We start from the raw sequence: 20,744 nt of genomic DNA, 5'->3' as shown, positions 1-20,744 counted from the left end.
ACCTTTCCCCATGGAGGAGAGCCTGTTGATAGAGAATTGGTTTAGTCATAGAGTTACCAAACAAAACTAACCCAAAAAGAATGAAGAGGAGATCATCAAAGCATTTTTTGGGGGAAAAGACATAGAAAGAAGGTCAGAAAGAAGCAAACAAGCCAATTTTGAGTTATGTGGTGAATTTATTACATGCTTAAAACAAAAAGCTGCATATAATAGAGATAATTTCATGAACAATTTAATCTTTCTATTCTACCCTGCATATGAAAATGCTCATTTTATTTTATTTTTGTTAAGTTTAGACTAAAAAAAATTCCCAGAACTGAATTAAGCTAATTTTTCCCTCGTAGTACCCAATTCAAAGTGCTTCTGAAAACTGCTCCCCATAGTCAGGAAGATCTAGGGAGGGAATAGCTTCTTGGAGGTAAAGTAGAGACTTTTTAAAGAGACTACTTTTTAACATTGGCAGACGAATTCTTTAAAAAATGTCTTTCAGGGTAATAATATAGTGGGAATTAAAAAAAATAAAAAGAGCTAATATTTCTATAGTGCTCTAAGATTTATAGTGGGTTTCATCACCAAAACTTCATGGGGTATAAATGGAAAGATAGCTTTTTTGAGCCTCCATTAGAGGGAGAGGAGAAGGAACTCTCATGGGAGGGATACCTCTGTAACAAGAGGCTTTTGGGTACACAGCTCAAAATAGCCCTTGCTGTTGTATCATGTTGCACACCCTTTGGAGTTCATTTCCTTCCTTCCTTCCCAGATACCACTTCTGCTTCAGAACTATGACCACTGTTGTTTAGATACTTTTTTTTCCCCAGGCCTTGTACAGCACAATTCTCTGCCTCCTATACATTTGTTGAGCTGTTTAACCAGAATATTCCTCCACCTTCAATACATTTACTGTGCCTTATTCTTCTTAGGAGTTAATGAAAAGGAAAACTATTATCAATCTAGAACATTTCCTCTAAGTACCAAACTAATGTTGATAAAATTGCTCTCTTTTCTAGAGCCTTCTTTGCTGGGAACATTTTGATCTTTTAGGTTCCCTTTCCAAAAGATTCTAGCAGGAAAGTACTATTTGCATTTGGGGAAACCTGAGTTCAGGCCCTCATTTCTAATGTATTCAACTACTGTATTAAACTCCTAATTATTCCCCTTACTAACAATACTCTTTCCCTACTCCAGGTGGCTTTTGGCAAATAATGAGTTTTTAACCTTGTAATTGGGGTCTTTGGGGTTATCAAACACAAAACTATTGGGTTCATTTGCTTTTATATGTTGCACCTGTTATTCTATTGATTGACCGCTTTATTTTTTAACCAGTACCAAATGGTTTTGATGATGATTATCTTGTTTTTATAATTTGATGCCTGGTACTGCTAGGTCTGGGGGCAGCTAAGTGGTACAGTGGATAGAGGGCTGCATCTGGAATCTGAAAGAATCTATCTTCATGAATTCAAATTCCACTTATTAGCTGTATGACCCTGAGTTAGTCACTTAACCCTGTTTACCTCATTTTTTTTTCTTATGGAAAATGAGCTGGAAAGGAAATAGAAAACCACTTTAGTATCTTTATCAAGAAAACCCCAAATTGGGGTCACAAAGAGTCAGACATGACTTTAATTAACAATAATTGCTTGGGTCCCTTCTTTCTTACTTTTCCCTCATTATTTTCCTTGATATTCTTAACTTTTTGCTCTTCTTGATTAATTTCATCATTTTTTTCTGGCTTTATATTATCAAATTAATCCATTGGTGGTCTGTTTGGTATAGCATTGAATAAGTAAATTAGTTTAGTTTAAGCAATATTGTAATTTTTATTTTGTTGGCTCAGCCTATCCATGAGCAATTATTCTTCTTCCAATTATTTAGGTTTGTCTTTATTTCCATAATGAGTCTTTTATGGTTGTACTTATTTAGTTCTTATGTATGTCTTGGTAGATAAAATTATCAAGTATTTTATTCTTATATTATATTGTGAAGTTATTTCCAATTAAATTCTCTTTTCATCTCTTCCTGTTGAGTTTTCTTGGTGAAATATACTGATGATTCATGTGGATTTTTTTTATATCCTTCAACTTTACTAATTATGGATTAATTTTCATTGACTCTGTGGGGTTCTGTAAGCACACCATCACATCTACCAAAAAATGATAATTTTGGGGCAGCTAGGTGGCACAGTGGATAGAGCACCAGCCTTGAGTTCAGGAGGACCAGAGTTCAAATCTGGTCTCAGACACTTAACACTTTCTAGCTGTGTGACCCTGGGCAAGTCACTTAACCCCAGCCTCAGTTAAAAAAAATGATATTTTTGCTTCTTCTTTGCCTATCCTTAGTTCCTCAATTTCTTTTTTTCTTATCTTCCTGCTTTAGCTGGCCTTTCTGGTACTCTCTCAAATAGTAGCGATGACAGTTACTGGAAAAGCCACTCCCAAATTTCAAAAAGAGGAAGAGAATGGAGCCTGGAAACTCCCACCTACTGTGGTTAACTCTGATTTTTAATAGTCTTCTCTGTGCCAGAGGATTCAAAGACAGAGACAAAACAAACATTGCCCTCAAGAAGCTTATAACTAAATACATGATTTATTTGAAGTGAACATAATATAGAGAAGCAGCATGACATGATGCTGAGAGAGGTGGTCAGTAACACAGTCCCTTTTCACAGATTTGTTATGTGATGAGGACCAGTCCCTTAGCCACAGTGCCTGACATAATTCTCTCAGACTAGAAACTCCTCACAGGAAGTTTTCTAAAACAATGGAGTCACAAGTCTGGAACAAAAGGCTACAAAATAATTGTAAGGATGAATCCGCAATGGAGTGAACTGGGAAAAGTTTCATGTAGGAGGTAGTATTGGAACTGAACTTAGAATGAAGGTGTCTAAGAAGGAGAAGGGAGGAGAGAGTGCCTATGGGGGAGGGCATGTTGAAGATGAGGAGATGAAAGCCTGAATGTTGAGCAAGGGGAGAATTCATGGAAAGAATAATCTGTAAGAAGTCTGAGAAGGAAGATTGAAATCAGATTGTGAAAGGCTATGAATGACAAACAGAGGAATTTAGGAGTTTGTGGGCAGAGCATTGAGAGGTCACACTTAGGCTTTGGGAATGTGGATTTGGTAGTTTCTGTAAGGAATGTATTAAAGTATTTACTAAGTGCTTACTTTATGGAAAGAACTGGAAATAAAAAAAATAGAAGTGTAGAGACTGTCACTTTTCTAAAGAAGTTCACATTGTAACATGAGAGAAATGACATACAAGAAGTTTCAGATTTCTGGGTCACATAAGCAGCAAGATGGTAGACTAGACATTTTCTCTGAGTGCCCATGACCTCTCAAATGTCTCCAGAACAAAAATTATGTGCCAAGGATCAAGTAATTTCAGCTGTCTCCATGGTCTAAGATGCCCAGAATTCAAAAAAAAGGTTTAAAGAAAACAACCCCAAACTCATGAATTGATACTCACGAACCTGTAGCTCACTGAGTTCCTCTTTCTACCTCCTACAATATAGGGAGTGAGGCTTGTATTAACAGAAGCTGACTTAGGCTTATAACAAAACTCACCTTATTTTCCAGAGCCATGAAAACCATTCTCCAATAGACAAGTGGACAAAGGATATGCACAGTTCCCAAAAGAATTGTAATGTGTTCATAAATATATAAAATACTGCTTTAAATCACAAAAAAATAAGAAATACAAACCAAAACAACCTGTTTTGCTTTGCAAATTGACAAAAATGACCAAAAAATGACAACACAATGTTGAAGAGGTTGAATAAAGATAGGAATACTAATACATTGCTGATGGAGCTGTGAAATGGTACAAGCATCTTTGAATACTATTTGGAATTGATGTAAATTGTGTTCCCTTTGACTTTTGGGGAGCTCTGAGGCTTTGTCCTCCTTTGGGGGGGGAAGTTCCTGAGCCTCAAACTCTCCTCTGAAAGAGGCCCACCCTCAGGAAGTTGGTTGATCTCATTCAGATAGAGATCGAGGCCAGGGATATGGTGTAACCTTCTATTGAGTTGAAGATTAGTCCGGAACCATTCCCAGTAGCTCAAACTCCCAAGATAAGTAATCTTTTTTCAATTGGAGACCTAGGCCTGAGGCATTGATAACATTGAGGGAATCTCATTCAATTTTGAATTGAAGCCTGAGCCACAGAAGGCTAATAAAAGACAACTCTGAACCCCGAATCTTAACCCCGAATCTTTGCAGAAGTCCTAAACAGGATTATGCTCGCTGAGGAAGCTGTTTTAAGCAAGGACTTTTGACCACTGTTGAAGATATTCTCTCCTCAGTGCCAATAAATCCCTTTTGCCACACAGACTTTGGGTTTGAGAATTCTTTCTCATGGCACCTGTGCCTCAGAGCAGAGGGGATCTCCCACCTCAATTCTTGCACCTCATCACAATTACCACTGACCTCATTAGAATTATAAAAATAAAGTGACTAATATGTCCATACCCTTTGAACTAATGACTTCATTAATGAGCTTATATTCTAAAGAAGCCATTGGTAGGGAAAACATTCTCATATACTCCAAAATATTTACAGCAGTAGCTAAGAATTGAAACAAAGGAAATACTCATTGAATGGGGAATGGCTAACCAATTATAGTACTTGAATGTAAGGGAATATTACTGTGCTGTAAGAAATCATGTGTATGATGAATACAGAGAAACATGGAAAGATCTATATGAACTGATATAGAGAAAACAAGCAGAATAAAATAATATATATAATAACTACTACAATGTAAATGGAAAGAACGACACATCAAAAAAATGAAAAGTTAATTTAATAAAAATATCAAGATAATTTAGGCTCAAATGAAGTATAAAAGGATGGAATTCCACAGATGTCATACATTGCACATGTTTTTGGACTTTTACCAATGTATCAGTGGTACTGATCTTTTTTTCCTTTTTCTAAAAAATAAATTTGTTACATGGGATGACTTTCTAGAAGGGAGAAGGGGCAGGATACTTGGGATAGCATGATGATGTAAAAAACAGAAGATAGAAATAAAAAATTATCAAGAATGAAGTTTCAGCTGTGAGTCAGAGGGGAGAGACTTTAGAAGGCTTTGCAATGATCCAGGTGAGAGAAGATGAGGACCTGAACTAAGGAGGAAGGAGATGGATATGAGATATTGTAGTAATATAATGTATGCAATTTGACAACTGATTGGTGAATAAGAATGAGAAGTTGAGGATGACTGAGTAGCTAAACATCTGGATGCCTGAAGGGATGGTGGTTTTTCTGATGTAAAAGAGAGAGATGTAATGAACTCTACTTTGGACATGTTGACAAACAGACGAAAATGTTTAATTGGAAGGGGCAGTTAGAAGGCATGGTAGAGAATATCGGCCTTGAAGTCAGGACCAGAAATCAAATCCAGCCTCAGACACTTAACACTTACTAGCTTGACCCTAGGCAAGTCACTTAGTTCCAATTGCTTTAACAAAACAAAACAAAAAAAGATTCAGATGGTAAAGCAGCAGCAGATCTGAAGATGGCTTAGGGAGAAGCAATGGTCCCAGAACAGGATCCAGAAGTCTTACTTAGACTTGCCTCAGGTTTATCTTCTCCTAAGCAAGGTCCCTGGAAGTCTGGTTTAAAAGAATGAAAAAGCTGCAGCAAATGGTCACGGGGGAGGGGTGGTGGTGGTAAGCATGTTCCTCCTTAGGGATACTCTCTGATAAGCATATCACTTATTTCTACTTCTAAGCCATTGATAAAAATGTTAAACAAGGAATTTGACTATAAAAGGGAAAAGATATAGGAGAGCTTAAAGAGGTGTTAGTATCAGAGGCCCTAATAAAGGGCCATATTTGGATCTCTGGGAACACAACACAGGAGACCTTCTGAGAAGGCTAAAATGGGTAATGATTACTCTTTAGGTCAGGACTAGATCCAGATCCACCTAAATATAATAATAAATAATTGCAAAATAAAACTCTTTAAGAATAGAATGGCCTATTTGAATTTTGGTAAAGCATTTCATAAACTATTTATAGCATTTCCCTGATTTGCCAGTATAGTAATTCTGTTAACAAAAGAGCAAGTTAGCAGGACATTCTCTTTTCTGGATTTTCACCAAATTCACTGGTATAGTATACAGTATATAGTATCTAGTATATAGTATCTAATCTTTTCTTTGCTCTAAAAACTGAGATATTGCCCTAATATTGTTGTATCTCAATAACATCCTTAAATTCTCTTATGTATACTGTTATCGAGTTTGTCTGGATTTGCTAAGTTGAATTGATCAAGAGCATCAAGATGTTTTTACTATGTTCTTTACATGGAACATCAATTCCCTACACTATACTCTATACTATTAAACATGAATACTCTAGTTCTTTTTAAAAAAATGTTTGTTACATGAAAATCACATTTATATATTATATTAAAATTACAAAGCACTTTGCATGTATTATCTCATTTAAATATCGAAATGAACAAAACCTTGGTTTTGAAATGGCTTTTGAAAATACTTCAGAAGCTTTTAAAAAATAAATCATTGAAGAATGTTGAGATTTGATTTTAAAATTTAATTCCACATTTTCAGAAGAATATTTAGGTTCATTCTTCCCAGCAAGGCCAGGAATAGTGGAAACTAGAATGATAGTCCTTTTTCCAGTTGCAGAGAATTGAAACAAATATGAATGGTGAAGAATTTTTTAAAATTTTATTTCTCTTTACTGAGAGCACCAACTTTCAACTAAGAGTCTTGTTATTACTATATTCTATAACCTGAGAGGCATTCCCCAGAAGACCTTTTGATACAGGGGAAACTTTTGATGCAAGTCCGATCTCTCGCTTCTTTGCTTGGAATGCAATTGTTGAATTCGACCATTTTCAGACAAATCATCAAGAATTAACTTGCAGGTGTATATAGACCATATGGTCAATTAAATAGGACATAAGATTGGCTGTTTTCAGATCTGGGTCCAGATTCTTAGAATCACCAGCCAATAAAGCAAACATCTACATATCAGATCCCATTTTAAAATTGACAGACAGCAGAAGCAACCTAAGAGTTAAGCAATTACTTTCTCTTCTCTGTTCCTGTCCTGCCTGTCCCATACACTGGTACTAGTCGTCTACCTTTTACCGGCATACCTAAAACAAAACCTTTTTATGATCATCGGCCTTCCTCCCCAGTCTCAGCTTACTCTGATCTGACATTCCCAACACCATTCTTATAGAACAGAGGTAGCTTTAATACTGTACAACAGGGGTGTTGAGTCTATTGACATCACTGCTGTCCATTGTCTTTTAAAAATCTTAATGTGTTAGCAAATTGCCTGTGCATTCACTGTTTCCTCTAGACATGTTCCCCTTCATTTTCTAAATTGACATGTATCTTCAGAATTCCATTGAGAGCTTCTCTTCCTTTTAGGGAAGATATCACTTACATAATTTCAGTTCATGGTATCTTGTTGATCTTTTCTGGAATACTTTGAAATTTCCTTTCTCCAAAATTGGGATGGCATGTCAGATAATTCCCAACTTTCCCCTACTTCTCTATCACCAATTCCAAGATGGAGTGTTTACTACTCCTTAAGATTCCCATAATTTCTACCTAAATCCAAGATTATATAAATCTTATATTGAAAAATGAGGAAAGATAGGATGATATTAGAGGGTCACAAAAAGAAGGTATGAATCATCTGTTATGGAAAATATAACTGAGAGTTAATAAAAGATGAGTAAAAGAATTACTCTAAACAGAGAGGATTCAGGGAAATTCATTGTAATCCTAATCAGCATGAAATTGTAATTTCTTTTAGAAACAATCAGGAGCTCAGGTATGGGAATAAATGAGGCAAATGGAAGGAATTGAATTTAGGAAGATGGAAAGAATAGTTGGTCAAGGAGAAAGAAAATGAAGATTGGGTGGGGTTTTACCACAGGATTAATACCATAGAAGGAGAAAGATGAGGCCAGGATAATCTTAGCTGAGGACAGGCAGGGAGGAATTTAGGGAACTCAATGGGTTATGGCTGGAAGGAGGGTAGAGTGGGTGAGTAAGGAACATATGAAGAGTGAGAAAGGAAGTCTAAGAGGTGGGATGATAGAAGCCTGGTTAAAGAAGAGCATTTTAGAGTCAACTTTTAAGAGATAGTGCTATATATTTTAGAGCTTTGATATTATAAAATGAACCATGGGTTAATGTTAGCATGGCTATATATTAATAGGCTATTCAATTGTAATGACTGAAAGCAGAGCTTTAGGTATGTTTTATTTTGAGAACCATAGCACTAACATTTTTTATATTTGAAAGTCATTTAGGGAAAATTGGTCAGATACCTTATACTTTAATAAATATTTTAAAAGATAAAAATTCATCATTGTTATGGATTTTCACTTATGGATGACTGTACCTCTATAACTTAGCTAACTTAGCCAACCCTTTTCATCACCTAGTGGGCAACCTTCTTCCCCATCATGGGCTGGTGAAGAGACAGTTTTTCAAGACCCCTGCTTGAAAGCTTTCCATTGGTTCACCCTGCGAGATATTATGCTCTGGAGAATAGATTTTGAGAATCCAGAATCAATTCTAAGGCATCATGAAAGATCTAAGGATTATTTTAAAAGAGACAATTTTCTTTTACTAAAAGGAATCCTACTGAAAAGAGGACATTAGTTTCAAGCATTGTGTCTCCAAAGCTCTCTCTACTCCAGTAAGAGATTCAAATTCACAGGATGCTCTGGAAAAAACTTTAGAGAGATCATCTAGTTCTGCTGAGAAAGCAAAGCCCAAGAGGAAGGTGACAATACTCTTTAAGTAGGACAATTCAAGTGTTCTGGATTTCAAGGTTTCCATTGTATCAGCAGGAAGCCATGACTCCCATGTGTTTCTAAAAGAATGGTGTACTCTCCAAATGAAAACATGACACTGTCCTTTTAAATTTTTATTTGGTGTTAAGTAACTCCACAAGAAAACAAAATCAGTTACTCTGGTGTACGTGAAATCAGAACAATACAACCACTTGAAGCAAAAAAGTAGAAAACAAATCTCAGCCCAGGAATGGAAAACTGATATTTCAGTGCTATGGATATGCCACGCGCTTCATACCACAGTGCGTTTCAGCATTTTGCCAACCTTTAATGCTGTTTTGTGTCTATCCATACAAATAACTAAAAATCACACTTCAACTCTCTTGCTGAAAGCTTCTGAGCCACTTAAGTATGGAAACAAGTAAAGACATAATTTGTTATTGCCCAGACCCTCCCTGTCCCACCCCCTTCCCTTTACAAGGGCTGCTTTTCTACATCATGATGTGAATGAAGTCAGCACCTCTGCCATTCGGAGCCCTTCCTTGCTTAGAGAATCAGCTCAGTTGAAAAGAAAATGAGCTGAAGGTTGTGTTTGAAATGCATCTATTTGATCTTTGCTATCCTATCCATAATTTCCATGACAACATCCATTGTCTTAATTTGAGGAATTTACAAAGTCAATTTTTTTTTTATGATTACATAATTTTTTTCAGTGTAGATGGTTAACAACCTTTTCTTAGGAAGCTCCAGAATACAGTAAGTTATAGAAAAATTTATCCAAAGTTTGTAAATAAATAACAACAAGAAAAAAGTGTTAAATGATTTGCTGCAGAAATATAAACCCTCATATCATTCTGTTTATTTGACATGATCAAACCTAGCCAATTTAATCAGGGTTTCCAACAGCAAGGACATATAACCTCCTCAAATGACTTTACAACCTTAGACAGTGTTTTCCATGTCATCAATAAAATGCAACAAAACCCAATTACTTATTCAAAATCAAATAACATATTTTCAAAGCCAGTTCAGCTCACATTTTAAAAAGAGTTTGTATAAGTTCTTATTGCCTGTCAAAATGAATAGTTAAGCTTTCAAGTCAACATTGGACTCTCTACACTTCCTGATGTTCTAGACATGCTGCTATTGTATAGATTAGTTCTTAAAATGAAGAGTTGGTAAAAACTTAGAATGTTTAGGTTTTGCAAATATTGCTCCTCCTGGCTTCAACATTTTGTATAATGTGTTAAAAGCACTAGGAGTTGATAGTCTTGTACAGATATAACTTGACAATGTACTGACTGTCTAGGTTAACAAAAGAAAATTTAAAAGCAAGTCACAGAAAGCAACCATCACTACTGCAATCACACGTGTATGTTGAAAATCATTACTCTGCACCCCACCCACCCACCCACCACACACATAACTTGCCCCTAACATTCTCTCAGAAAACACAAAATGAACTACAAGATCTACTAAATTACAGCCACAACAGCAGCTAACTGCAGCAGCCAAAGATTTCTTTCAAGTGAAGTGTGACCTTTTTTGCATATAAAACACTTTAAAATATGAGCATTTTAGATGAGTTCAATAGGCTCAAATTCAAATACAGGATGCATTGCAGGTTACACTACGGTAATCATTTGCAAGGAGACATAGTCCTTATTTCTTGTTAAAAGATTTACCATCCCAAATCCCTTTCCTCCCCCACCCAACCCTAATCCCCATGACATTTTTTGGTGTTATTTCTCAATGTTCATCAGCTTTATAAAAGAAAAAAGAAAAAAAAAGGACAGAGAAATAGAGAGATGGAGGAAGACAGAAGAACTGAAAATAAAATGGAAGGGAAATGAGAAAAGGAAAAGAAAATAGAGATGGAAAGTAGGGAGACAGCAAAGAGGAAAAGGCAGAAAGAGGGAGAGAAGAAAGGAAAGAGAGAGTGGACTGAAAATGAATAAAATGATTACAAAAGAAGGACAGAGAAGAGGAAGAAAGGGGAAAAGAAAGAAATGGAAGAGAGACTGCAACCCCCTCACACTGCCTCCACACATACCAAAAATTAAACAAAAAATCCTTGGCTTCTCCAGTTAGCAAGAAAATCACAAACCATAGAATCCTCTGTGGGTTTATTTAGGGGGGAAAATATCATAAGATAGAAAACACAGTATTCTGTAAGTCTCTAAAGCACAACCTTGTTGTTCCTACTTCAAATTTACATAAGATTTTACCAAATGAAGACTAGACAAGTCATTCATGCTCTTCTCCTGCATTCAGAAAGGCACTGATAAATTACAGTGTTCAGTATTTATCTCCCAGTTCTTAGAGAACAAAGCTAAAATGTGCCAAAAGCTAAAGTCTCTGAATAGCAGAAGGAGTTATAGACACTGCAATGCTAATAAGATAATAGTGGTGAGGCTGCAATTACAAATGAAAATAACTGCAGTTAAGAGGCAAAGAGCAGTGATGCATCTAAGATAAGCACATGCACACCCATTCTTGAATTGACAACACAATCTAGTCTATTTCAAATAGCCAAGAATTTAACAGGTTGGGGGAAAAAATGTTCCAAGAGGAGAGTTATCCTCAACCATAAAATAAGCAAGAAGAGAAAGATAAATACGCATCTGAATCAGTTACTTGAAGAGGAAACCCAAGTTGTTGTTTTAGAGTAACAGGTCTCACAAAAAGGAGTTTTCCATCATATATTACTTTTTTAGACAATTGGTACTACTCTGCAGTTTCAAAGATGAGTTCGAGAAAAAAGCTCCTCTTCACAAGGATCAACCCATTCACTACCACCTTCTGAGGCTGTGTCTTCAGAGTTAGAACTATCACTGGAATATAATTTTTTCCGGAAGCCATTTGATTTTGTTCCAGGATTTCTTTCTTCTGTACACCTTGCTTCGTAAACAGAAGACACCTAAGAACAGACAAAAAGTTTCTAGTAGATCTTAAAGGCTATGGTTGAATGAATTGGTATTTTATCTGTTAACAAGATTTGTTTGTGACATATCTTTTTTAATACAGAGAAAGAACAATTTTACCAAATCCTCTACTTTATATAGGGAGAGAAATTTGCAAAGAACATAAAACATTTGTTTCTATATAGAATGTTCAGTTCAAACATGAAAGGTATGATGAAAAATAAATGAGAAGTGATTTTGTAAAGAAAATGATTTGAATTGGCATTTTAAAAGGGGTAGAAAAGTATATGTAGGGGTAAAGGATTAGTAGCTTAGCAGTAGTATAATTCTAAAAGTAATACTTACTCTATTAAAGTCTAACAGATGCTCTCCATCGTTGGGTATTTCTTTAATATCTGGATACTCTTCCAAGCCATTCTCTCCCTTGGTATTTGTATAACATTCTTAAGAATTTTGAATGCAAGAGAACAAAAAAAAAGGGAGGGTGAGAAGGAAACACAAAATTATTAAACATTATTACATACTATTGTGATTATAACCCTCATTTACACTGACAAGTCTTAGATCTGCCTGAAACCTTGAGTATCTAATTGATTTGCTTATGATTATGCAGCTAGGAGGTATCAAAAACAGGATACAAATACTGATTTTTTTTTTTTTACCCCAATGCCTGCTCACTATCCAAAATACTATACAACGTTTGGGATCATAGCATTACAACAGAATCATAGATTTAAAGATGAAGAGGTCTCAAAGGATTTCTAGTCTAAACCCTTCATTTTCCAGATGATGAAACTGACTGAGGCCCAAGGAATTTAAATAACTTAAAATGTCAAAGGTAGGATTTGATTCCATGACCTCAGATTTCAGCGCAAGGGCTATTTCTATTGTACCAAATTCTAATAATTTAGGCAATATGGTAAAAAAAGAAAATTAAATATCTATTTTTTAAATCTTTTTTTATTTTTTTATTTTGTTATAACTATATTCCAGAGACATCAATGAAATTTCATTCACCTTTGCTCCCATTTTTACCATTCCCTCCACCTTCCCTAAAAAACAAAAACAAAACCAAAACCTCTTTGAAAAACTATCCCCCAACAAATAGTTTTTATGTTACTGGAATTATAGTACAGGAGCAGAATTTAATTAAATAAATATCAATTGAAGGAATAATGGTATTGTGTGTAATGGTAAAATCCCTTAAAGGAAGATTGTTTATGGTATTAAAGGGGATTATAAAGGCCTGACCCTGATGAAAAAAGTTTGAGCTATTTTTTATGGTTTTAGAAACAGAGCAATCAGGTCTCCTGATAACCTTCAGGTAATCCAAATAGCACCATTACAATTTTCTGGTTTTTATTTGGGCAGGAGTGGCACAGGGAAAACAGAGTCTTAACAACTCAATGATGTTTCAGCATGACTTCAAATAAAATATTCTTCATGGTCAGGACCAAAGCTGCCTGATGCTGCTTCTTTGGGGCCTATCATAGCATATCCAGTTTTTCTGTTCCTAGAGTCACTTCTTACCCATATGGATGTCTCCACATTTGCCAAGTCACAGTATTCTCCATCCACTCGGGTACTATCTGTCCATATTATGATATATAATTCTATATTTCCAAAACTCTTGTAATGTATAGGATAAAGAATGTAAACAGCCAATACTCCTTGAATTTCAGGATATTTCAACAATACTACATATAAATAAGTACTATAACAGCATTATAAAATAATAATTGTACAGGTGGAATAATATGAATTTAAATGTTACAAATACTATTTTAATAATAATAAAAATATGTCATTTTTATTCCCCTAAGTGGCCCTTCTTCCACTAATTCAAATTCACAACCTCTTCATACTTTAATGGATGTTTTCATGGATTCCTGTGGGGGGAGGGGAGGAAACAAATCATCTTGGACAACTTTCTAGATTGATATTCAGTACAGCCATTTAAAGGACTATCCTTGAAACCAGACCTGAACTCAAAAGCCTTTTCAGATTGATAAAATTTGCTAGACTTTAAGCACTATTGGCACAGCACTGAAAAGCCTAGTCACCTTTTGTTACAGAGCAGCATTTGAGAAAGATTTTATTATTGAACATTTTTATTAGTATCTCACAGACATTCATTAATCTAACCTTCAATAAATTCCTGCACCTAAATTTCCCAGAATTGAAGATGATAAAAATTAATGCCCAGTAATAGTAAAGAAGTTTTAGGAATTTTAAACTCTTGCAACAGCTAAGGGGAGACTAATAATGTTAGGTGTTAGGTGCCTGGTATTCCATGTTTACTCTAATTCAGTCCTTATTAGGAACTCCTATTTCTATAGGAATACTTCACAATGAGTTCCAGGAATGCTTCCCTCTCCCCCACATTGTAATGATTAAACTCATTATAACAAGTTATGCATAACTCATTCAAGACCATATGCTATTACTAATTCAATAAGTTAAATTTGCATATAAGGGATATGCTACTTTGCAGTTTACACAGCTTCAAGGACCTAAAAGTATATGCTAAAGAAATTGTACTTAAATCCAGAGATGTAAGGTTAATACATTAATATTCAAATTGACCATGTACCAATTGGTTAAAAAACCAAAATACTAGAAGACTATCAACAGAATCTTTACATATTAATGTGGCATGTGGTATAGGTTAATGGAAAAGCACTGGAACAGGAGAATTGGATTCCAGTTCTATCTTTGCTATAAACTGTGTGACTCTGGCAAATCATATCCCATTCTCTCAGCATTAATTTCCCTTTTGTAAAATGAGGGAGTAGGATATCATCTCCAGAATCTCTCTCAGAACTGTTATTCTACAGATATGCTGTGCATATAAGAATAGTACCAATAGTTTGCCAACAATTAGACAGCTACTTTTAAAGTGTTGATCAAGCTATACTGTCTCACTTGGTGGTCTTTGTAACCAAAGGCACATATTGCAAAATGTCTGGCTAGGATTAACGATGTGGGATATGACATATGACTATAGACAGGAAGAAAAAATTGCATTGCCCTACACAGGGATTAAAAATTCCTTAATAACCTGTTGCTCTTGCCAAATGAATTAACCAAATGTTATACAAACCTTCAGTTAATGCATACAGAATTTTCTATTCTATTAATTCTATTATACCACATGAAAGAAAAGCAACAGATTTTTGCTGAGCATCGATTATGTGATAGGCATAGTAGTTTGTGCTACAGGAAATACCAACAATGTTAAGATGTGAACCTTGCCCTCAAGGAACCTGTGGTAAAGCTGAAGACACAATACATTAAATATGTACAAAGTCAAATAACACCAAAAATTATAAATGACAGAGAAAATAGAAGACAGGTCACAACGCAGATCATGATTACTTGCCAAACGGATATCCAACTTCAGCTATTTCAACCATGTTGTCAATATGCCATATTTTGAGAAGTAGAAAAATAAGATTAATAAATTCAGACTGAGCTTTTCTCTGATGATTACTTTTGAACACAATAGTTATACTTGTAACTTCACTTACTGATAGGTAGAGATATATATAAAGAATATATAGAATCAAACTGTCAAACCAAGTGTTATAAAACAAAAGTGGATGGGTCACTGACAGAGTGACAGAAGAAACCCCATCACAATGTATTAAGAAAAACTTAAAGGATTAAAGCATAGCCATTACCTATTGAGAACAAAGAGATAGGGTGATGCTTTTGAAAAAGTTGCTTTATTGTGAGATTGCAGAGAATTAACTATGGTGCTCAAGAAGAATATAAGTAAAGACAAAAGGCAATGTTGTACAGTGGAGAGACTTTGAGGTACAAGATCTTGATTCCCATTCTAGTTTCTCTACCTACTCTTTGACCTTGGGCAAGTCATTTAAACTTTCTGAATGTCAGTTTCTTCATCTGTAAAATGAGGGAGCATTTTACACAATTTCTTTACAATATCCTTGTGAGTTAAAATAGAGCTATAGAAGCATAGGAAGCTAAGCTGGGTGCTGATCTTTTCACTCTAAGGTTAAAAAAAATGAACTCAGAGTTTAGTGCCCATGTATGCTCTATCTAATTAATTCTAGAAGTACATTTCAGCGTTGGGATTTACTCATGTGCTCGCTGTAAGACTGTTTACCTTCACACTCTGATCCAGGAAAAAGGGGAGAGTACAGCGCTTTTCCCCACCAGCACTGCTTCTCTTGATTGCCACTCATTCCTTGAAGATCAGTATTCATTATAGGAAACTGTTCAGATAAAAGCAAATAGAGTAATGAATCAGCATCCCACAAGTGGGGCAGGAGTCTAGTATTGAAAACAAAGAAAAATCCTCGAAATTTTCCTCTGAGAAAATATTTTGATTTATAATCATAAAACAATAAGACTAGTCATGATTGCTATCTATGAGAAAGATGTACCAGATGACAACAGATTAAGGAGAAGCAGCACGAGGTATTGTTTATTAGTAGTGTGAATACTCACAAGTCTTTTTTCCATTCTGAGGCTAGTTCACATCTTTTCAACTATAAAATGGGGTAATACCACATGCACTTTCCTGACAGATTTGTGTTAAGAAAGCATTTTGTTAACTCTCAAGCTTTAGTAAATATTAGCTGCTAGACATTAAAGGATAATTGAAAAAAATAATTGGGGGAAAAAGAACCTGAGGAATCACTTGTACTTTAATAATTTAGGCATCTACTAAGAATTAATGACAAATCAAAAGGACATTTTGAATATAAGCAAAAAATGGACCGTATAAGAAGAAATGGGTGTGTTTTAATCATGTTAAGTCCTTTCTGATTTACATAGATCATTCATTTAAAGCTGAGATTTGAAAATCAGAAATCTAGTCTTCACATGATGCATGTGCACCAAGAAGCTAAGATAGAAATACTTCATCCAATTCTGATATGAGAGTATAGGGTATATATAAAGTATAGGGAGAAAACTCAACTTCTGAAGCACCTATACTTTTATTTCTATAAACACTTATTAAAAACACTTGCAAGATGCTATAGTAATCACTGGAGTTACAAAGATGAGAAACTACATAGGCCTTATCTTTAAAGAATTTATGTTCTAATAATGGGATATGATATGCACTAAAATAAATAACACAAAGTAGATTGTAATGGAATAAAAGAGAACAAGATGAAGTGTTCTAGGAAAATTTAAGGAGGAAGAGATGATTCAACTTCTCATTCTTTGGCTGTGGTTGAAGAAGACTGTTCAAAAGCTCTGACAACAGTAGAGTGCCATGTTTAACTAAGTAATGGAAAACTTAAATAAATTAAAGAGAATCTGAAAAATATAATGAAATGACTTGAAACAGAGTATGTTATAGTTGGGAGTTTAAATATCATACAGTTTAATTCCTACTTCAAACATGAATCTCCACTATATAATACCCCATAAGTAGTCATCTAACCTCATTGGAAGACCATGTTCAGCAACCACCCCTTATTTTTCCCTAAGGAAATCCATTCCATGTTCAGACAGATCTAATTGTTAAGAAATTGATAATCATAAGTCAATAAATGCATTTGTGCCTTCTTGCAGTGCCCACAAAAGGCTTTATACATTAATGTTCAGTAAATATATACCCTTTTCAGATCATCTCTTTAGAAAAATTTTGGAACATTCTATGTGGCTTGACAAAAAGACCACAAATATTAAAAAAACATGATTAATATATTCTGCCTACTGAGTATGTCCAGGCTAACAACAGTTTATATGGAGAGCCTGTCTCTAATTTTAGTTGTGAGTGGAAGAAAATAAGGAAGAAAGAAGAAGAAAGAATAATATTTGGGTAAATTTGACAAAATTATTTGTAGCAGGAAGATGACAAAAAAAGAAGAATAAAATACTAAGTAGAGTAATAAAATTAAAGATAATAGTTGTTTAGTTTGTTCAAAGGACAAAGAAGATACTTAAGCTGTTGTTATATACTCATGAGCTGATGCTTTTTAAATTCATGAACTACTTCAAGCCTTCTATTACGTTAACTACTAAACAAGGGAAAATGGGAAGTGGCTTCTAATCTATGAGCCATTAATTTATTCTACATGATCCATAAATATTCATTTTGTAGACTGAACAATATGCCATGAACATATGTATTATTTTCAAATATATGAAAATGTAATTAAATGCAAACTCATTTGAAATCATTATTGAATACATCATATTGAGTTCCCCATCACATATATTTTCCCAATCACAGGATACTAATAATATAAATTATTATCATGTTAGAAATTGTTTTTACCTTAAGAGATCCTCCTGAGAAAAGATTGGGGAAATCACTGGGTACAGGACATTGGAAAGCTATTTTATGGGTGAAGTTAGTATAATACTAGGATACATAAAGTCTTGATTTTGAGAACTACTTCATAGATGTATACCTGTCCTCAAGAAATTTGTAGTACAAAAGAGACAGCCTTGGCTTTGGAGAAAAATCCTGCCTCTAATGTTTATGCTAGCTGTAGTGGAGGACCATGGGCAGTCACTTATCTTCCCTTGGATTTAGTTTCTTTTTCTGTAAAAAAAATTTTGACCAAATGGCATCTGGATCCTTCTCGTTCTAAAACTAGGGGGTCCTATGGTCTTTGAAATTAGACAACTGAGAAAAAAAGAATACTGTATAATGCAAATATTTCTTTCAAAGTTCTTACACTGGAAAGTGGATGCAAATATTAAAAAAAATACAGTAAAAACTATTGTGAAAATAAAGAGAAGAGGGAGTATCCATCCACAGAGTTTCAAAATACTTGAACTCGTAAAATAATTTGGCTGCATGGACATTTCCACTAGATGGCCCTGTATATAAGATACTAAAGTAGTCTACTAGAAGACAGATGTCTCCTTTTAAATCACATTGCATACTATCTACACTTCAGCCACACACCGTGAGTTATATTAGATCAAATCCTAGAGACCATGTTACTACTCAATATTATGTACCTCAAGACTCTAACTCTGAAATTCTATGTTTCTGCCTTGTGACAGTACACTATTTTTGTTTTGGCTTCTCTTTCTTCCCTAGCCAATCTAAACTACATGGATAGTCATTTCAATAACAGGTTTTTCACTATCAGAGGATCTTTTTTTTTTCCTCTGCTAATTTTCCATCATTTTAGCCTTAATTCCTAATTCTATATAACACTTACCACATATACATACTTGCATATGGCTTGCTAAGCATACTGATAAAATATATCAGAGAAATCAGGATTTCATTCACTGTAAATTATACTGCATGGCCTCTTACTACTAATTTATAATTCTTTTACATCTCATTTATAAGATTATAGAGCTTGAAAGCAATTTAAAAATCATTTTAGAAAAAAAAAGATCATTTGATTCAACCAATTTATTTTACAGATCGGTAATTTGAGGCACAGAAAGGTGAAATGTTTTCTTCCCATTACTAGTAAATAGAAGAGCTAAAATTCAAAACCAGATCCTGATTCTAAACTCAAGGCTTTTTCTATTTCATCTCACTGTCTCGTGAATTCTCTATCCTATTTTCTTATAAATGCCTGACTGTTCTCCTCTTGCATCATTGAAGATACCAAATGTTCCTGTAAATCTTAAAATACCTCATAAATAGAAGCTAGCAATGTCACCAAGTACTTTTACCTTCCATCTCAATTCTTATGTACTCATATTAAAAAAGTTATTTGTGTCTTCATACACCTTCTCTTTCCCTCTTCTCTCCGAGGAAGAAGTGGCTTTCCTGGCCAAAGTTGTCTCTTTCACCTGTACTTGATCCTTTTGCCTCCCATCTCCTTTGGGATTTCACTCAATTATAACTTTCCTATTTATATTTTCAACATTCCTTTCTATTGGCTTCTTTATTTTGTCATCTTTAATTTTCTCTTTTGCAGAAAACAAAAATAAAAACTTCCTTCAAGGTCATTCCCAATGCTTTTTTTTTCTCCCCCTGCCAAACTTGTTCAAAGGATGGTCTATACTGAATTCCTCCTTTTTCTCACCATCCATTTGTGTCTCAGCCCCTTGCAATATGGATTCCAATGTTACCATTTGACTGGAACTCTTTCAAAAGCCAGTTACCTCCAAGTGACAAATCAAAGGAATTTTCTCAGTCTTTAGTCTTATTTATCTCTCTGGGTTATCTGAAATGATTCGCTGTGCCCTTCTTCATATTTTCTTGGTTTCTGTAATGTGATATTTTCTGATTCTTTTGTGTTTCTTGCTCCACTTTTATTCCCTTCCTTAACTTTTCTTCTTGTTTTAGCTCTCTGAACATAGAGCCTCAAGATTCTGTTCTTGGTCCTATTCTTTTCTCTTTCTACTCACCCTTAAACATTTCCCTTGAATTTTTAGCTATACTTTGAAATATACATCTTCAGCTCTGACTTTTTTCTTGTACTGAGATTGCCATTTTAAAGCTCCCTCCTATATAAGCCAATTAGATATCCTACTGGCATTTGAAATTCAAAGCTGAAACTGAACTCAGAATTTTTCCTTTAAAACTTGTTTGTTCTCCCAAGCTTCCTTATTTTGGTCAACAGTACCTCTGTTCTCTTATGCTTATAATCTGAGATCATCTCTGGTTCCTCCTACTCCCACATCTAACTGATCTAATTAGTTGTTACATCTTATTCATTCTATAGAATCTATCCTTTTTGTCTTACCTGTCCAATTGCCAGGAAAAAAAAAAAACTTGGTAAGACCTGAATGCAGATCAAAGATACTTTTTCTTGCTTTCTTTTATTTTTTTTAATCTGCATTTTCTTTCACTGCATGAATTACATGGAAATGTATTTTGTATAGCTACACAGGTATAACCTATGTCAAATTGTTTGCATTTTCAATGAGAGGAGCAGAGAGGAAGGGAAGAAAAGAATTTGGAATTCATCATTTGAAAAAAAATATGTAAAATTGCTTTCACATGTGGTTGGGAAAAAATAAAATATTACATTTTTTAAAAAAGAATCTATCATTTCTTTATCATTCTTATCACTACTCTAGTTGAGGCTATTTACCAATAGTTCCCTGACTCTAGTTTT

At 34.6% G+C, this 20,744-nt stretch overlaps 1 protein-coding gene across 5 annotated transcripts in view; it reads right to left on the bottom strand.

Moving 5' to 3' along the window:
• Positions 1-10,897: 10,897 nt before the first annotated feature.
• Positions 10,898-20,744, bottom strand: part of KIAA0232 (KIAA0232 ortholog) — a 98,749-nt gene continuing 88,902 nt past the window's right edge. For 4 of the 5 annotated variants that reach the window (XM_074274220.1, XM_074274217.1, XM_074274218.1 and 1 more), the window contains 3 exons: positions 15,845-15,953; positions 12,058-12,155; positions 10,898-11,708 (listed from right to left, as the gene is read on the bottom strand). In XM_074274220.1, coding sequence (XP_074130321.1) covers positions 11,529-11,708; positions 12,058-12,155; positions 15,845-15,953 — 387 coding nt within the window. In that variant the 3' untranslated portion in view covers positions 10,898-11,528. The remainder of the gene's footprint in view (positions 11,709-12,057; positions 12,156-15,844; positions 15,954-20,744) is intronic. The other variant, XM_074274219.1, reaches the window with a different exon arrangement.

The sequence above is a fragment of the Sminthopsis crassicaudata genome, chromosome 6 (assembly GCF_048593235.1).
Source record: "Sminthopsis crassicaudata isolate SCR6 chromosome 6, ASM4859323v1, whole genome shotgun sequence".
Taxonomy (NCBI): Eukaryota; Metazoa; Chordata; class Mammalia; order Dasyuromorphia; family Dasyuridae; genus Sminthopsis; species Sminthopsis crassicaudata.
The sequence above is the reverse complement of the archived record's forward strand: the minus strand, read 5'-3'. Positions and strand labels throughout refer to the sequence as shown.